General features: G+C 48.7%; 5 protein-coding genes across 6 annotated transcripts; 4 read left to right on the plus strand and 1 right to left on the minus strand.

Annotated features, from left to right (window-relative positions):
* The first annotated feature begins 4592 nt into the window (after window positions 1–4592).
* LOC6898638 (epimerase family protein SDR39U1) lies at window positions 4593–5915 on the plus strand. Its single transcript, XM_002138607.3, has 4 exons — window positions 4593–4696; window positions 4768–5210; window positions 5265–5495; window positions 5566–5915. The coding sequence occupies exons 1-4, from the start codon at window positions 4675–4677 to the stop codon at window positions 5758–5760; spliced, it is 891 nt and encodes a 296-aa protein (XP_002138643.1). The 5' UTR covers window positions 4593–4674; the 3' UTR covers window positions 5761–5915.
* A 473-nt stretch (window positions 5916–6388) lies between these two features.
* Obp49a (Odorant-binding protein 49a) lies at window positions 6389–7339 on the plus strand. Its single transcript, XM_002138608.3, has 3 exons — window positions 6389–6502; window positions 6571–6774; window positions 6839–7339. The coding sequence occupies exons 1-3, from the start codon at window positions 6455–6457 to the stop codon at window positions 7226–7228; spliced, it is 642 nt and encodes a 213-aa protein (XP_002138644.2). The 5' UTR covers window positions 6389–6454; the 3' UTR covers window positions 7229–7339.
* A 74-nt stretch (window positions 7340–7413) lies between these two features.
* LOC6898640 (uncharacterized) lies at window positions 7414–8675 on the plus strand. The gene is made up of 2 exons (XM_002138609.3): window positions 7414–7889; window positions 7945–8675. The coding sequence occupies exons 1-2, from the start codon at window positions 7442–7444 to the stop codon at window positions 8586–8588; spliced, it is 1092 nt and encodes a 363-aa protein (XP_002138645.2). The 5' UTR covers window positions 7414–7441; the 3' UTR covers window positions 8589–8675.
* A 51-nt stretch (window positions 8676–8726) lies between these two features.
* Window positions 8727–10649, minus strand: LOC4804762 (putative uncharacterized protein DDB_G0294196). Its single transcript, XM_033378107.1, has 3 exons — window positions 10447–10649; window positions 9805–9988; window positions 8727–9739 (listed from the first exon to the last, which is right to left on the minus strand). Exons 1-3 carry the CDS (start codon window positions 10514–10516, stop codon window positions 8842–8844), a joined length of 1152 nt encoding a protein of 383 aa, XP_033233998.1. The 5' UTR covers window positions 10517–10649; the 3' UTR covers window positions 8727–8841.
* A 1177-nt stretch (window positions 10650–11826) lies between these two features.
* Nup188 (nuclear pore complex protein Nup188) lies at window positions 11827–18060 on the plus strand. 2 transcript variants are annotated; one of them, XM_004444231.3, is made up of 8 exons: window positions 11827–11941; window positions 12002–13239; window positions 13296–13405; window positions 13469–14433; window positions 14493–16551; window positions 16613–16767; window positions 16840–17023; window positions 17110–18060. In XM_004444231.3, exons 1-8 carry the CDS (start codon window positions 11916–11918, stop codon window positions 17986–17988), a joined length of 5616 nt encoding a protein of 1871 aa, XP_004444288.3. In that variant the 5' UTR covers window positions 11827–11915; the 3' UTR covers window positions 17989–18060. The 2 variants fall into 2 exon arrangements, with proteins under 2 accessions (XP_004444288.3, XP_001361274.2); XM_001361237.4 differs by having other exon boundaries at window positions 11916–11941; window positions 16840–17053.
* The last annotated feature ends 336 nt before the right edge of the window (window positions 18061–18396 follow it).

An 18396-nucleotide genomic window follows, 5' to 3' on the forward strand; every position in this document is an offset into this window, starting at 1 on the left:
AGGGAGCACACTCGCGGAGCTCGCACAACCTCTGCCACGTCATCAATGGGAACGGAATGAATGGGTATGGGATGGAGACGGAGACCGAGGCTGAGGCTGAGGATGGCAGACCAGACCACCAAGACGACGATGTCTGCGACGACAGCAATCTTTTGGCGGCGTCGCCGCTTCGTCTGACCCAGTTTTGGCTTGTGGCAGACAAATCGTCTGCGCTATATGTTTGCCCCACAGATTGTTTATGATGCTTTTGAACTTTCCTCAAAAAAAGAAGTCGCAAAAACTCTGAACAAAAAGAACTGCAGGCTGCGTCGCAAATAAAACTCCATGGCGGGGTCAGAAAGTTGCTTCGGCCAGGTCAATGTGGAAAGGAATGCGAAATTCAATTATGCTGGACCAATTTTCAGAGGGTGGGAGAGACGAGTCCTCCGTGTAAAATGATAGGGAGATAACCCCACATGAATTGGTGCTCTGCCAATTAGCCGGCCCGGCCTGGCCAAATTTCAATTAAAGTCAAGAGCAATCAACGAAACTTTCCAACCAGGGAAAAACTTTGTGAGCAGCCCGACATTGACACGAACTTTTTTCCATTCTGCTGGGGCTTTTCAATTATTTAAAACATACAGAAAGCCAGCTGCATTCAAGTTGCATAAGCCCAAGGAGATGGGGCCTGGCCTTTCATTCGGGCCAACAAACATGCAAAACTTGTTAGCCACATCGTAATTATGACAGAATTAAGTTTTATGTTATGTGCAGCAGAAATATCTATCAACTGAAGTGACCAACTGTCAGGTCATGTAGCTCTGGCTAATCCTCGCCAGACAAACCGCAAAATAACCAAAAAAAAAGAAGAGAAGCCGGAGAGACACCAACATTCAACACTCTCCACCGCACATAAAACTGTCAAAGTCTGTGCGGAGTCAGTAGAGTGCCAATATGGAGATGCGGTGGAAGCGAGACAGACCCCTTCTTCGCCCACATGCTGCACAAATCATGCTACCAGCGATGAGGGCCCATTGTGGGTGTGGGTGCACTGCCTTTATTGGATGCATATTCGGATATTTGTCCATGTTGTGCCATTGACTTTGTAACTTTGTTAGTGATACGAGGAGTAGCAGCAGCAGGAGCACCAAGAGGAAGGAGTATGCTGCAGACTGGCTGTCTGTTTGTCAATAAAACAAACAAAGAAGTTTGTCCAGCCCCCACCCCCACTCAGTCGATGCGATGCGAATGTATATTTGCAGAGATACACGCGTGTATCTGTATCTGCAGCACATCTGCATGGGCACTTGTACTGGCACTGGCATTGGCACTGGTATTGGTATTGGGCACACTTCACCACCGCCACCGGAAGTGCAACTCAAACAGCAACACAGAAGAGAAGACAACTTTTTCGTTGTCTCGTCTCCGTGTGCCGATCCTTTTCATAAGCAATCATATTTTTCTTTTGTCTGGAAAGTTTTCCCCCCTTTCTCCCTCCATTGGTTATCAGTGTCAGTGACAAGTGTCAGCAGCTCCTACATCTCTGGTTAGAGCGGAAAATTAAAGCACTATAGAAGATGAAACTCATTAAATGGATCCCCGGAATCGTTCGATGGTGATGACTGTCAGCTATGCACGCTCTTTGGACGTTTTTCAGTTGGCAGTACGTGCTTGCTGGCCTGATTGCAGGGCTAGATAAGAATGGTCCCAGGACCCTGTAATTATGGTCCTTTTCCCATCCGTTGTCCCTTTTCATTCGCACTCAATGAAGCGCAATAATTGCTGCGCTTAATGCAAATTCTTTCTCCCAAAATGGTTCAAAGGCAACGCCAGCCGGCAGCCACCAGGCGCCACGCCCACATCCACATCCAGGGTGGATGTGGGGCGGTGGAGAAAGTAGTGTCAACCCCTTTATTGCAGTATCGCCGACCCGAAGCGTCGGTTAATGCCGCCACTGTGTATGCAAATGAGTTTCCAATGACTTGGTCCGAAAACAAAACACCGCACACCCACGGAAGGAAGGATGTTGTCTGCTGCACTTGAACTTGCCTCGCAACGAATGCCATGTCTCCTCCTCTCTCTCTCTCCCTCTCTCTTCTCATATCTATATCGCCGTCTCTTGCTGTGGCTAGACGCCGTCGACCACCATTAACTTAGCCACATGCGTCTAGTCTTCTGTGTGTGTTTCTGTGTGCATATGGAGTGAAAGGCATTTTATGCGAAATTTGCACTTTTATTAAGGCTGGGGCTCCTCCACCTCCTCCAGCTGCACCACCATGTGCCTTAAACGCTCAGCGTAGTGCCTCATGCGATAAGAGCCTGGCCATTTAAGTTTAATGCATGCCCTTTATTTCGCTTATCGTTGCACTTTGAATGTCACTTGGCGACGGTGTGTGACGCTAAAAGCCTCAGGGAACGCGACTGAACAGAGATTATCGAGGCACATTTACGAATTTACGATCTAGTGCGAGCACTTTGGATCACTTACCGGGGGGCCGGCCAACAAATTGTTTGCTTTGAACGTTTTCGCGCCTAATTTTTCGAATAATCTCAGTGCTGGACAATGCACAGCTGTTTCGATATTGAATCGATACTTTATATCGATACTTTTTAGGTCAAAAATTAACCGACGGTATATTTACGGTATATTGGTATATAATGGTATATTTTATGATTTCAACAATCTATTAAATTTCATTTTCAAAGGGTATAGAAATCCAATAAATGCAAGTATTTCGAATAGGCCAATCATGTATAGAATTGATTCATCAATCGAATAAAATTGAGTGGGCATGGCTAAATGTTCCATATAGATAGTATTATTCAACGGAACGAAGAATTGGTCGTTTTTTGAAAAAAAAAATTTGGGAAATATTCGGTATTTTCCGGTGGTATTTTAAAACATGAAAATTTCGTGGAAAAAAGAAGAAGAAGACGAATTCACAGCAAAATCACAGCAAAATCATAGCAAAATCATACAAAATCATAGCAAAAGGAAGAAGAAGAACAGACCGCGGACTGGGGGTGGGGGTGAACAGCTGTTCGGCTAAAACGGCAACTGGCGTCTGGTGCGATGGAAAAACGTGTGGAATGGGGCATGTTCTCGCGTCGGTCCGATGCGGAGGCTCATCTACCCGCGTGGATGGCAGCCGTCGTGCTTTGTGGAAGGGGGGTGGAGAAGCCGCGTTCCCTCGTCCTCGAGACGCGTCGCGGGTGCATTACTTGAACAGAGTCGCCTCGGACTCCATAAGCCGCGCCACGATGGACGAATCCGAGCTGCAACCATAACCGGGAGCTCACATTCAAAAAAGTTCGATTTGGCGCGCACCACTCGGTATATTTTTCAAGTGAGACCGTATATACTGTAGAAACTGGTTTTCGCCGCGTTCCCATATGGTGTTTTTTAGTATTTTTGTCATCTATTAATTTTATTTTCAATGTTATATAGAAATCCGATAAATGCAAGTATTTCGAATAGGCCAATCATGTATAGAATGTATTCATCAATCGTATAAAATTATGTGGGCATAGATAAAGGCCCGGTTGACAACATTTAAATCCTTGTCGCTCACATTCAAAAAAGTTCGATTTGGCGCGCACCACTCGGTATATTTTTCAAATGAGACCGTATATTTCGGTGATGTTCTGAGGGACATACTGTAGAAATACTGGTTTTCGCCGCGCTCCCATGGTATTTTTGTAAATTTCATCAATATATTAATTAAATTTTCAATTTTATATAAAAATCCGATAAATGCAAGTATTTCGAATAGGCCAATCATGTATAGAATTGATTCATCAATCGAATAAAATTGAGTGGGCATGGCTAAATGTTCCATATAGATAGTATTATTCAACGGAAAAAAGAATATGAGAAAATTTGAATTCGCCGCAGTTCGCCGCAATTCGCTTTAGCAACAATGAGTCTCATTCCATACACAAAAGTTGCGGCAACATTTACTTGAAAACCGTATTTTAGTCAAAATAAAATACATTAAGATAATTAAAAGAAGCAATCTTGTAGAAAATACATTTATCTATGGGATAAAGCCAAGTGGGCAAATCTATATAGCTTGAAATATAGGCAATACCCGATTCGCCGCAGTTTCGCTATTGCAACAATGAGTCTCATTCCATACACAAACATGTTGCTAATTCCATGCACACATACCCTGGGGGAAATGGATGTTATAGAATTGTGAATATGTTTGTCACCCCAGGCTCCGTAGGCATCAGGATCGACATAAATATATACAAGATACTAATAAGGTACTTGAATATGTCTAAAGAATATCAATTTGAGAAAAGGTCTTAATAAATTACGTTTCATCTTCATATAAAATTAACAAAATAGGGTATACAAAGGTCTACACGCAACATAATGACTCTTTTTTTGTCGAACTTTTCCGTTTAAACCTCTTTTTACACAAAATCCAATAAAAGCAAGGATTAAAAACTATCCAATCTTGTAGAAAATTTATTCATCAATGGGCTAAAATTATGTGGGCATGGCTAAATGTTCTATAAAGCTGATAATATTCGACGGAAGATCAAAAACGAGGAATATGTAAAATAGAACTTGAATTCGTCAGTATATTTACAAAATAAGAAGGTATAAATAAATCCGTGGTCAGATCAGCTGTTTTTTGTGTCGTAACTTGGGAGAATTCTTAAAAATTTAAATAATAGCCGCAAATGTCCAAGCACACGTTGATAGGTACGTTCAATGTGGTACCCAGGACTGGAGGCAGGTGAATTAATCGCCGTTCTCGCTTATCCTGCTGTCAGGTGGCGGTACGGGCTTCATTGGCAAGAACCTGTCGAAGCACTTGACCCTTAAGGGCTATGATGTGACGGTAATTTCCCGCATGCCCGGGCCCAAGCGCATCACCTGGCACGAGCTGGAGAAGAACGGCATACCGAACAGTGTGAACTCCGTGGTCAATGTCACTGGCCAGAATGTATTAGATCCGTCACGCCGCTGGACGCCAGGGTTCCAGCAGAACGTGTGGAACTCTCGCATCAACTCGTCCAAGGCTCTGGCCAATGCCCTGACCGCTGCCCCTCAGGTCACTTCCTTTGTGAATCTCTGCGGCGTGAGCTCTTACCCGCCATCCGCCACGAAGATCTACACAGAGGACGATAAGGTTGAGGGCTTCGACTACATGTCCAGACTGTGCCTGGCTTGGGAGGAGGCGGCACATGCTGGAGGCGAGCAGAACTGTAGGACTGTGAGTGAGCAGAGAACTCTATAATCATATTAATACAATATTGTTCATTTCCAGGCCATAGTGCGCACGGGAGCAGTGGTTGGACTTGGCGGCGGTATGATTGAGTCAATCTGGTTGCCCTTCAAGCTGGGCGTTGGCGGTCCCCTAGGCACTGGCCAGCAGATCATGCCGTGGATTCACATGCTGGACCTTTGCAGTCTTATACAGCACATCATAGAGAAGTGCGAGTCGGGCGTGTTCAATGGCGTTGCTCCAGAGATAGTAACTAGCAAGGAATTCTCCAAGGTAAGCGTTTACTATTCTGGGATCCTATTTGACCTATAACTAATGGCAATCCTATCTGATCTCTTCTCAGGCCTTTGCCAGCGCACTGAACCGACCCTGCATCTTCAATGTGCCGGAGTTTGTGGTCCAGGCGATCTTTGGCAAGGAACGTTCTGCCCTCCTATTGAGCGGTGCGAAAATCCAGCCTAAGAAGGCTCTGGCCACTGGTTTCCAGTTCAAATATCCCACGGCCAAGGCTGCCTGTGCGCAGTTGGTGGGAAAGTGAGGGGGGATGAGCAGAGGATTACATGGAATACCATTGTCCTCAGTTGTGGTTTAGTTAAAGGAACCCTGTCCTTGTATATTATATAAAAAGTGGCAAGCGAAAATTAAAACGGATTACTGCCAGTGCAGATCTATGAATCATATCGAGATAATGGAGCCTAAAAAGTCCCATTTAATTTGTTTACTCATTAGGTTTTGGCACCCATTTTTTGCTGTTGTCGCATTATATCTCATTATTGGTTTAATTTATTTCACAACAAAGATAATTATTTTAATCGAAACGTATGTACGACAGACATGTTCCCGCGAACTATGGCCAAAACCAAGCGATAATCTTAGCTTTCGGATGGCACAATGCGGCACGGCACGGGAATGTCTACAAGGAAATTCCCGTCTAATTTAATAGCGGAGTGTGAATAATGCGAGATCGATCGGACAAACAGAGCCCTTTGCTGACTTTGGACAATTGAAATAATTACGGACAACAAAAAACAATTTCAGAATTGGCAAAAATAAAAAGGTTAATTGACTTGCACAACGAACACGAATCGCGGTATACACACATAATTATAACCATCAATCAGTATTAAATGAACATATCGTTTTTTTCTCCTATCGTCCGTCCGGATGTTCTATAAATTCATGGCTTCCATTAGGTTGAAGCTTAGTGTAGTTTGAAGCTGCGAAACCGCAAAATGCTCTCCAGAACACAGCTTTTACTGGTCGTCGTCGGGTTCTGCCTGGTATGTCTATGATGACAGCACAGCCGAGTGCTAACACGCGAATGAATACCAGCTAACTCTATTAACAGAACGCAGCCGCTTTAGGAGATGTGGACTGCAGCAAGCGGCCCAAGTTTGTCGATCCGAAGACATGCTGCCCCATGCCGGACTTGATCACTGCAGAGCTGAAGGAGAAGTGCAAGTCGTTCGACATGACACCCCCACCCAGGCCCACTGATGCCAGCGGTTCGTTGGAGAGCAAACGTCGTCACCACCATCCACATCCCCCACCGGTAAGGTTCTGGGACCGAATGTAATCCATGGGTAATGGAACTGATTAACGCATTAACCTTCTAGTGCCTGATGGAGTGCATCTTTAATGAGACGGGCATCTATCAGAACCGGCATCTGGACGAGACCAAGCTCGAGAGCTACATCAATGTGGTGTTCGCTGATAGCACAGATCTCCAAAATGTTGCCACGCAGGCGTTCGTCACCTGTGCCGAAAAGGTGGCCGATTTCGAGGCCAAGTTGAGTACCGAGCGTCCACGCCCATCTCCGCCACCGGGTATGCCCGTCTGCGCCCACGATGCCGGCCACCTGATGGGCTGTGTCTTCAAGAATATGATGAAAAACTGCCCCGACTCCATCAGGAACGACGACCAAGAGTGCACTGATTTGCGCGAATTCTTTATCAACTGCAAGCCACCTCGCGGTGGTCCACCATTCTCATCTGAGAAGGCCTAGACTCTCAAGGAACCCATTTAAAAGCTCCTAAGGGAGTGCATCATTAGGCAGGAGACTTAATGTTCCCCCAACAGAATTAGGGCACGCGACCCAATAAATTTTAAAGCTCAACCTTCTGTTCCTTCCTTTGTGCCACTTATCGCCATGTTGCACGTCTGGGCGCGCACTGAATTAGAAAATTAGATTTCCTCAAAGCAATTGCTTATCGCGCGCATGTGCGAGGCGAACCACATTATCCGTTGGGCTCCTGGGCGACGGATTCATTCAAGTTCCGTCCGAGCGCGGGTAAAGAACATGGAGAAGGAGCTGCACGAATTCTTTGGGGATTGCCGGAAACAGGAGTTTAGTGCCAAGGAAATGCGCACCATATGCCAACCTCTGATCTGGCAGATACGCTTGGCCAAAGTCCAACGATGGCTGCTCGTTTTGCTACCACTGTTTTTGGTTTGTCTGCTTTGGTTGTACTGCGACACCTTCGCCTGGTGGGCGAGTGCTTTCGGAAGACTGCTGTTGGTGCAGGTGCTGCCCTTCTGGGACTGGACACCACACTACAATGGAAAGTGCCTGATCCCGCGTGGCGAGCAGCGTGTGGTGACGCAGGCTCCAGCTCTGGGAAGGCATGAGACTCTGTGGGAGAACTGCGTGCTATGCGAGTCGCTGGGTGAGTGGTGAATCGAAAATGCCATATAAGTCTGATCTGTCCAATTCCCAAGCAGAGGGCATAGCCACCGCATCCAATGTTAGCTACTCAATGCTGGAGTCGCAGTTCCTGGAACGCGGCCTACCCGTCATTGTCACCGATATCAATCTGACAACGGATCTGGATAGCCTGCTGTGGCTCATAGACGACAAGGCGCCAGAGGTAATCTCCAGCGAGGCCTGCGACGTGTCCAGTAATCTCCTGCTGCGAAAGCTCTTCAGCGTAGATGCGGCTCTGCAAAAGATTCGCTCCCTCCAGGCCCAGCCATCGACTGCCTGGCATCTCCAGCTGCGCAACTGCCAGTGGAGGGCGGTGAAGGCGTCGCGGCTCTTCCTAGAGCGACCCTACTTCTATCCCTTGCACCTGGAACCCTACTACTCCAGCTGGCTGCTGATATCGCACCAGCAGGGGCGCCCCCAGGGGGAGATCGACGTGCGTGGCCTGGTCTTTGTTCAGCAGTTAAGCGGACACTTTGAGCTGGAGCTCCGACCCAAGGAGCCCTGTGATGACGGCCAGTGTCCCAGTCTAATGATGCGTCTCGATGCAGGCGAGGGTTTGCTCTTCTCCACAGACTTGTGGCGCCTCAGCTATGGTCTGCAGAAGCCCGACCCAAAGCAGAGTTCGATTGCCAGTATTTTCGAGGTGGACTGGCAGTTATAGATACAAATACTACTACAACTATAAGATAGCACTGGAGTTATGTTACAGCTTTTATGACCAAATTAAATTATTTCCATCGTTAGCTCTAGCACTATTCTGAACCGATCACTATTCTTCCCAGAAATATGACCTAGCAGATGGATCGAATTTGATAGTTTGCCGAAATTGTATTTACACATGACCAGAAACGCCAGAAACACTCAGAAGGAGGCTACACATCAAAATTACAGATATAACTACGATAGGAAGAAATCTAAGCACGTCGGCACTTGGCCTCCACGAGCTTCTGTAGAGTGCCCGTCAGACTGTTTATGGCGTCGATCTTCATCCGCTCGATACGCTCCTGCTGCACCATGGACATCTTCTGGATCTGCACCTGCTCCCGCTGCAGGCTCCGCTGCAGGTCAATTTTCTCGCGCTCCAGGTCGAGCTTGCGCTCGAAGTAGTCCCTCCACCAGACGTCGTCCGTCAGTGGCTGGACATGCGGCTGTGTCATCTCGAACATCTTTCCGTTGGTCGTCTCCAGCTGCTGGCTGCTGTCGTTGGTGCGCTCCGCCTCGGCAGCCTGATCCGCATCGTACTCGAGCTTCGGTTGACGGACCTCGGAGAGACTATTGCTGCTGTCCTCGTCGAACTCGTCATTGGACTTGCTGTCCATATTCATTTGATCCTGCAGCAGCACCTGATCCACCGGCGTAATGTACGGCTGTCCCTCCTTCAACTGCGGCTGCATTTGCAGCGTGATCTTTGGGGTTCCGGGCTTTGTCTGGAATGCTGCCAGCTCTGATGGTGGCTGTTGCAGTTGCATTTGTAACTGCGGTTGCGGTTGCTGCTGCAGCTGCTGATACGTCTGCTGCTGTTGCTGTTGCTGCTGCTGTTCCTGCTGGATTGGTGGTTGAACCTGTGGCTGCTGTGGCTGTGGTGCCGGATTGGACTGCTGGGACATGTCGGCCTTCTTGCCTTGCAAGTACTTGAACATCTCCTCAAAGAACTCCCAGTGGACGTAGCCAGACACATACTTCTTGGTCAGATTCTTGTTGTACGTGATGAGGATGTTGTGCCACTTCTTCTGCACTTTGGCGGCACTGTAGCGGAATCCAAGTCGCTGCAATTGGCGTGTGCAGTGCAGCCAGAGGGCTGTTCGCTTCTGCCTGTAATGCCCGTAATCTATTATAACAATGAACATTGCCAATAGCTGGACTGAGTGTAAACATACCTGCCCTCCGTGAAGTTTCCCTCCATGGGGCCGCGTATGTGGATCAGGGCGCGGGTGGCATCTGTGGTCCAGGCACGCTCGTACGGGCCACGTCCCAGGCTGTTGGCGCTTCCCGGCAACTCGGCCTCCTCCAGCAGGCACTCATCGTCCAGCTCATCCAAGTCGGTGTCGCTGATTTGGTAGGCTGAAAGCGGAAACGGAAACAGAAATCCAAAGATGAACAAATGACTCCACAAAAACTTGTTGCTTTTGCAACCAGATGGCAGCACCGGCGCTCTCTCAGCATCCTTCACCTTCCAGGCACACAAGCACGCACACACTGAGCTCTCTCTCTGTTCTTCCCAGTGTTTGCTTTCTCTCTTTCTCGTTTCGACCTTACCACCCACCACCAGCCCACATCCTAGCAAGGGCATAGCCTTCTAGCTCTGGCTGATGGTACTGCGGCTTAAGTACATCATAGCCTCAGCCTCAGCCGCAGCCTCAGCACAGACCCGTCCCTCTCCTCCTTTTCACTTTCACATACACAATTCGAAAGAAAGTTTCGAGCCATAGATGATAGTTTTACATTGTACATATATGTATTGTATGTACATACGTATCTGCAATGGATTGCAGGTGCACCTGGATGGTTTGAGGACTTACGTTCATTTTCGTCTATGTTACTATTTCCATTGCTTGGCACATTGGCTCCATTCAATTGAATTTGAGCCATTTTATTGGTGATTTGGTTTCCGTATCACTATGCCCGGATACACTCAATATACACTCATGTGGGTATATGACTTTTTTCTCAGACGCCAGCCTTTCGGATTAGACCTTATGCCTGTCAATAGTTTTCTGTTACTAACAGGACATTTTGCTGGCCGCAGCTTCCAGGCAAAAATTCGGAAATTCGCCTGCGCCTACTCTCCGTCTCTCTCTCGCTTCTGCTTGTCCTCTCTCTCGCCAGCTCAGATCTGTGGAGTGTGGAAGCTGCAGCTAGAGAAACAGCATAGTGTGGCACACGAGTATCTAGACCAGCGCTGGGCTGTGGGTGGGTGGGTCGTGGGTGGTTCAGCATCTGCGCACTCTGCACACCTTGTCAGGTCTTTAAGCTGCAGCCACCTCCCTGTTTTGTTATGATGGAATGTCTAACGTAAATAGTTCTAGTCCGGCTGCATGGGAAGTTTGATTCTTTGCTTTGCTCTTATTAAGCTATATATACATATGTATGTGTTAAGTATAAAAGTAATTAAAGTACTACATTTTCTGAAACTTACCTTTTTGCAGTCACGCAGAGAAAAGAAAAATGTTTCATCATCATGTTAACTTTTATTCTGTTTAAAACCAGTTAAGTCTGTTCTCCCATAAATATATATTAAATACATATGTACATATATAGAACCTTTTTCGTTACTTTTTAATATCTTTCTGTTTTCAAACTGTAACGAACATTTCAAATGTAACACAACTTCATATTGGTCGTGGAGGCATATCACAGAGGTCTGGATACAAAATGTCGCTGCTCTAGCTCTTATAGTCTTTGAGCATTAGGCGCTGAAGGGGACGGACAGACGGACAGACGGACAGACGGACAGACAGACATGGCTTAATCGACTCGGCTATTGATGCTGATCAAGAATATATATACTTTATGGGGTCGGAAACGATTCCTTCTGGACGTTGCACACATCCACTTTTACCACAAACCTAATAAGCCCCTATACTCATTTTGAGTATCGGGTATAAAAATAAACTTATGTGTTCAGGGCTGAGCGTCTAGTAATTAGTAGCTAGTAACATTAAACCGAATATCAAAATCTAGGAATATGATTTACGCTCATGGAACGACCCATTGTCGACCAGTGGTTATTGAAATACACTCCACAGTTCATATGAATATCGTGGAAATGTTGTTCGGCGGTTTAATTCAAGCGGTCACTTGTTTAAATAAAGCGGGGCCAAGCTCGTTTTTTTCATCGGTATATGACCGGTATATTTTGAAGTTGGAAAGGTATATTCGGTATATTTCGAAGAGTCAGACCGTATATTAAATCCGCGGTCACACTGTGCCAAATTGCGCGTGTTTTGTTATTAAATTATAAAATTTAGTTTTAAGCGAGATCAACACAATGCCCATTGTGGAAAAGTATGTCATGTAAGTTCTAATAACCCTCAGTGGCGGACACAATCAATTAATCCCGACTGTCGCTTGCAGCAAAGACTGGAAGCGCCTTTGGCAAATGGTGTCCGGCATCCACCATGAAACTCCCCGGGACATAGTGCGGGAGGAGCTGATGAGTGTGTGCAGTGAACTGCAGGCCGGCGTGCTGCAGTTCAAGCCGAAGAGTGCATCAGATGTCCAGCTGGAAGCACTTTTGAGGGATAAGAAGCAGGAGAAACTGCTGTCGTTCACAGAGCGGTTACAAGACTTGCTCAACATCGAGTCGGCACAATGCTGGGAGATATTGTGTTACTATCTCACGCAAGAGTACCGCGGCTCCGCCAGTCTGCTGACCCAGCTGATTTCCACAGAGACGTCTATGGCCAAGCTGCTGGCGGATATAGTACACTACTACTCGCTGGAACGCATGATTGTGCTGAAGATTGTGAAGAACCTGCTCGTTTTCTACAGTGTGCCCAACCACCCCTACCACAAGGAGTACCGCGAAGTAGTGGATAAGATAACGCTGAGTCGCCTGCGGGACTCGTACTTCGATCAGCTGGAGAGTCTGATCGATGAGGAGCCACCGCGAAAGCTGACGGCAGGCGAATGCTTTTACTCCACCGACAGTCTGAAGGCCTGGTCCGAGCGCAATTCTCGCGAGACCAAAGAAGTGCTGCACATCCTCCTACTGATGACCGAGCACTTGCCGATGGGGCTGGAACAGATCAAAAGGCTCTTTTCGGTTTTCAAGCAGCACTCTTTTGGTCGCACGCACAAAAGCCTGAACGAGGGTAATGTCTTCCATCAGGAATTGAGGCGCAGTCTCATCTACTCGGAGATGGCGCTGCTTCTAAGGTGTTTGGACTTCGAGGAGCCCCGCGAAAACTGCGATATCATTGAGAAACTAGTCGGTTGCCTTGATGTAGATATAACCAGCATGTACCATCGCCAGGAGCATGGACCCTTGCTTCTGTCTTGGATGTTAATGCGTTTGAGAGGCACCAACGATGCCGATGATGCATCCAGTTTGCTTCGTTGCCGACACATTGGCAAGCGCGCCGTGGATCTTAAATGTTTTGTCGAGCTCCATTCGATTGTCACACATCCGATGTTCTCGGATGACAGTCTTCTGTCACGAATTGTACGCAAGACCGTCTACAACCAGGTGGGGTACTTGTGCGACCTCTTCGACGGTGATGGCAGCTGTGCCCGCTACGAGGGAATTTACACGCTGCTATACGAGCTTTTGTCGTGGCCGCAGCTGGCCAAGGATTTCTGCACTCGTGAAGGTTCGTATTCGCATTGGAGAGTTTAGATACTATTGAAATTATCCTTTTGCTTGCAGATACTGGGGCGCGCTCGCTCTACACAACTTTGTTGGAGAACTTTCCCCTGGACTTTACGAATCTGGCCAAGCTGGGACAGGCGCTAACCAAAGGGGGACAACGGAACTATGTAAGCCATCCGTGCAGTATTTTATTTTTTTTTTAGTTTCCTAATTGTATGTGTAATAATTAGATCAAGAAACAGCTGGAGTCCTTGCCCATACTGGCGCTCATGTACGACGAGAGGGTGCACAAACTGAATGAAGTGGACACGGATGAGTTTGAATTGACGGCCGGCGTTAGTCCCTATCCGGGCATAGACTTTAACATCCCCGTGGGCACCAGCTGCGCGGCCGTACAACATCCGTCCGGCTGCTACATGCATTTCCGCACTCAAGTAAACTTTTTCGATGCCCTGCACCACGAGATGAACTGCCTGCTGAAAGAGACGGGCCATCTGCACGGCGACTTTGAGAGCAACGACCGCATTCGTCGCGTGGAGGCCGGCCTGAAATTCCTGGAGTGCGCAGTGCAGCACACCCAATCGGTTGAGGGCATCAGTGCCGAGATGGTGCATCCCACCGAGATGTGCATTGATCTTCTGAACAAATTCAAGACCGTGCAGTGCCCCCCAGTGGGACTATTGTCCGCATGCCTCAACGTTTGTACAGCGCTGCTGCCGCTAGTGGATGAAGAGATATTCACGCGCGTAAGCAACCTGGGCATCCTGCCCAGCATTTCTGATAGATCTGTGGAAGACTACAAGCTCTATGCTGCCGGCAGTGCCGCCTGCTTCCAGGCGCGCTTTCTTGGCTGCATCATAGACAATGTGGAGAAGAAACTCGAGCGCTACGACTTCCTGCTCTCCTACCTGGCCTTTCTGCGCACATATACGAAGCTCAAGCGCAATCGCTACATGCAGGTGGAGCTCCCTGGCCTGATCTTCGTGCTGCGCGATGTCTTTCCCCACGTGCATGCCTGGCACTTCCGGTCACATCAAGACAAGAACAAGATATACTTCGAGATTTTCAGCTACATCTGCGACATTCTCGACCTAATCAGCACCGGCAGTACTCCGAGGAGCGAGGACCGCGAGCTCCTCCTCAAAGTGTGCATCTATTCACTGCTGAATCTCGAGAACGGCATGATTCTCCTCAGGTGAGGGTTTCCTTCGATTTGACTCTTTATGAAACTTTATTGACACGGATTTCATTTAGGTTTGTGGGCGTAGGCAACTCCTATTTGCAGAACTCCATGGAACTGGAAACGAACTGGATGCAGCAGCAGCCGCACGGCCTGACGATGCTAGTGCGTCTCTCCATGCGCATTCTAATGCAGTTGTTGCGACTGAAGGGTTCGGTGTATGGCGGCCACGAATCGCTCTCCCCGCTAGAAGCCTTGATATACACCCAGCCCAAGCAGAGGGACACGTTGCGTATCATTCCGACTGTGTGTAGTTATATGAGTAACATTTTCGACAGATGGCTGCCCATCCTGTCGTGTCGTCTGCTGAAGCGCATTGCCTTGGAGTTTAACATGTCGCTGCTGGCTTGTCTCGACATGGAGCCCGACCAGATCAGGCTGACCTTTATACAGAAGCTGCCGGACGAGCTGGAGAGCGATTCGATCAAAATAGCCATTCTGGAGCTGGTGGATGCCTGCATTGCAAAGCAGCCGGGCGTGACCGAGGCATTTTTCAAAGTCAACTACGGCCAGGACAAGTGCTCGCGCTCGTTTTTCGGCAAGGAGTGTCAGCCGACCATTGGCGAGAGCATTGTCACGTACATGAAGGAGTTCCTCGATGCACTCGAGCAGGAGCCACTCACCATACAACAGGCGCTCCCCAGAAAGATCATGAACATCTTCCACTCACTGTGGAAGCACAACCTCCAGATGCTGGTCAATGATTTGCTGAAGGAGTCGAAATTCTGGCAAAGGCTCTGCTCGCCGCTGCTCTGCCAATTCGAGCCGAATATCCGCGTCTACACCCAGATCCTCAACATTGTGTCCATCGAAGTCTACACGTGCAACGGAGAGAATGCCGCTCTCAAAGACGTGCTGACCAAGTTCTTTGAGATCAAACACTTCGGAGAGTGGCTCAACTATGTATTCGACATACCCAAGGCTCCCGCCGTTGCCAACTCGAGCTCCGATGAGCTGCCTGATTGGATTTGCTGCCTGCAGTCGTTCAAGGATCTGATTATCATAATGCTGAAAAAGCAGCCAAAGCTCATGAGCATCCCGGAGCCACAATTCAAGCTGATGGCCAAAAAGTGCCTGGCCGTGTTGGTCGATCGTTCGCACTATCTGGAGGACATGCGTCCGTTTATAATGCTCGCAGAGCTGTATGTCTTCATTCTTCTGAAGCTGAACCACTCGTACACGAACAGTGACAAGGAGGACCGGGAGCTGATGGAGCATTTGCTGCAGCTGATGAGCCGCATCTGCTCCTGCTATGAAGACCTGCACGTGCGTGCCAAGGAGGCCTGTCTGGCCATCATCATTAAGAGCGCCCATCTCTACACGAGTCTGCTCATCCACGATTCGGCCATATCCCTGAGTTTCCTCAACTCTGTGGTCAGCATCATCTGTACCGAGTTGCAAAGCATGGAGAACTCGGTCAATCTGGACAGGAGGCAGTCGGTGGAAAATACGGACAGCACCGACAGCACCACCAACTCTTTGATTCTGTGCCTCAATCTGCTCAAGACCGTGGCCACTATATTCAACAGCGAAGGACCCGGAAACTGGGACCTGCCCTTTGTGTCCGTCCGGCTATTTCAACGCCTTCTGCGCTGCATCGCCCACACTCTGCCGCTGCACAACAAACAAGTGCTCACCGTCCACCTGCTGGACGTCCTCATAGTGTTCGCGAAGAGCCACTGCTCCGTGGAGTTTCTGCACTGCGATATCGGCGAATACTTGTGGCTTAGCCTTCAGCCGCCGCCCGAACTCGTCCAGGCCAAATACGAGTTCAACAAGCCCAAGGCTGATGCGGATCGCTGGACCCCGGAGCATTGGTGGCCCGTTTATGCCCGGGGCATTGAGCTCGTAAACATCATCTACGAAAAACATAAGGGTTGCTTCCTGAAAAATGCCCTTCAATTTGTGGACATACACGAGGTCTATCTGGTGGACGCCATGCTGCTGAGCAAGCAGTCGCTGGAGCCGGCTGCCATGCAGCTGATCAAGGCCGTCGTTTCACTGGTGGCCAGCCTGACGGAGCACCACATGGAATGGGCGCAGCAAAACAAAACGTCCCTTATGAATATAATGGTAAGAGAGTCGCATTGAAAGTCATTCAGTAAATAATTTGACCAATTTTCTCTGTCCGTAGCGTGCGATGCAAACCCTGCTGTGCCACGTATCCACGCTGTTCCACCAACAGCGCAATCTGAAGTGTCTCCTGGCAGGGAGACACTGCCAACTGGAGATCCTACGCAGCACCGCGGCTATTGTAATTGATGATGACCTCATTGCCGCCTGTAACGAGTGAGTTGTGATTGTTTGTAGTTGTGGCCCCGGATTTGGCTAATAAATATATATTTTTTTGCACACGAATAGCCTTACAGACATCATCATCTACTGTACAAAGTCGCTGCTCGAATTTAGCCCCGATTTGATGGAACTAATCTGCTCCAGTGTCTACGAGCCGAGCAAATGGTCACCGCTACTCGACGTGAAGTTCGGAGCTCCTAAGATGAGCGAACAAAATATAACGCTAACCTTTACCATGATCCTGAATATGGTCAGCATTTACGTGAAGGCCCTGAATATGGTATGCTGCCCGTGTACTTATTACGAATAGATCAATAATCTATTCTGAATCCACAGCAAAATCATGGCTTCAGCGAGGTGCCCCTCAACACCCTGCCCAATGTCAGCCAGGATGGGGATGGTGGGGAGGTTGCAGACAACGAAAGCGCATCACTACTCCAGACCAACCGAACCTTCTCCAAGACAATATCGAGCACCTCGATTGTATCCGTCAGTTGTCCCGCCAGCGAGCTGCTCTCGAACATGGATAGCCAACTGTGCCTGCTGGCACTGGAGCACTTGCTCATGTTCGTGGCGTCGCAGGGCATTTACATAATTCGGTCCACAAATCTGGAGCCGCGCTGGAAACAGATTGTGCGGCGAGACATCAATAGCGATCTTCTCTGCTTCCATGAGTTCGTGCGTCGCAAGGTGATCGCAGACAATCGCGACTCCCGTTCCCCCTGGCTGCGCCGCAAGCACGGGCTATTCAAGCTAAATTTTCTGGATCCGACTCGGAGCTCCAGCTCCCCCAGCAGCCGCAGCACCGATGTAGTCCGTCGCACCAACACCGCCCCTACCAACGAGCTGCGGGTGAATGTAGTGCGACGGCTGCATCTACAGCAGCAGCATCGCACTCCGGCTGCTGGCACGAATAACTTTGACATGACGCGCGACCTAAGCCCAATAGGAGCGGAGCACGGTCCGCCCGCCGCCCAGCACATGGCCACCTCGTCCACACCCCGCTCCAATGATCCGGCAGGTGACTTGGGCAGCAGAAAGCGCCTGTATCCGGGTGACAACTACGTGTTGGATGATCTTGCCGCTATAGAAGTGCAGTACTTTCCCCCTCCGATGGAGCCCGGCTTCTGTGAGCAGTCCCAGGTGCAGCTGGTTGAGGAGGACTACCTCAAGCTGATGTCGCTGCTCTTCGTTGTGATACCGAGCAGTGAATGATCCATCTTTCCTCCTGTTTCTCGAGCATTTGCAGATAATTTTAATAAAGTTTCCACACATGCATACATTTCACACTAGTATGCGAGTGACGTCATGGACATGAGAAATGCCTAACCTAGACGAGCCCCCAGGCAACGTCATCGACGAACGAGCACGTGCTAACAGACAGAAAGAGAGAGAGAGAGCGCGCTGGAAATGCCACCCAGGCCGTGTACCTCTCTTGTTAATGGCTCTCGTTCCCGGTTAGAGTTCTCTCTTTTCCGCTTGCTCACAGCCCAAAGAAGTGGCTACCTCTGCTGCCGCTGTCGCTGCTTCTGCTGTTGCCGGTGGCAGCAGCAGACTGAGGCTGATTATAAGTTTTTTTCTGCCAACTGCCGCTGTTGCTGTTTGGCTTTTTAGTACCTTTCG

The sequence above is a fragment of the Drosophila pseudoobscura genome, chromosome 3 (assembly GCF_009870125.1).
Source record: "Drosophila pseudoobscura strain MV-25-SWS-2005 chromosome 3, UCI_Dpse_MV25, whole genome shotgun sequence".
Taxonomy (NCBI): Eukaryota; Metazoa; Arthropoda; class Insecta; order Diptera; family Drosophilidae; genus Drosophila; species Drosophila pseudoobscura.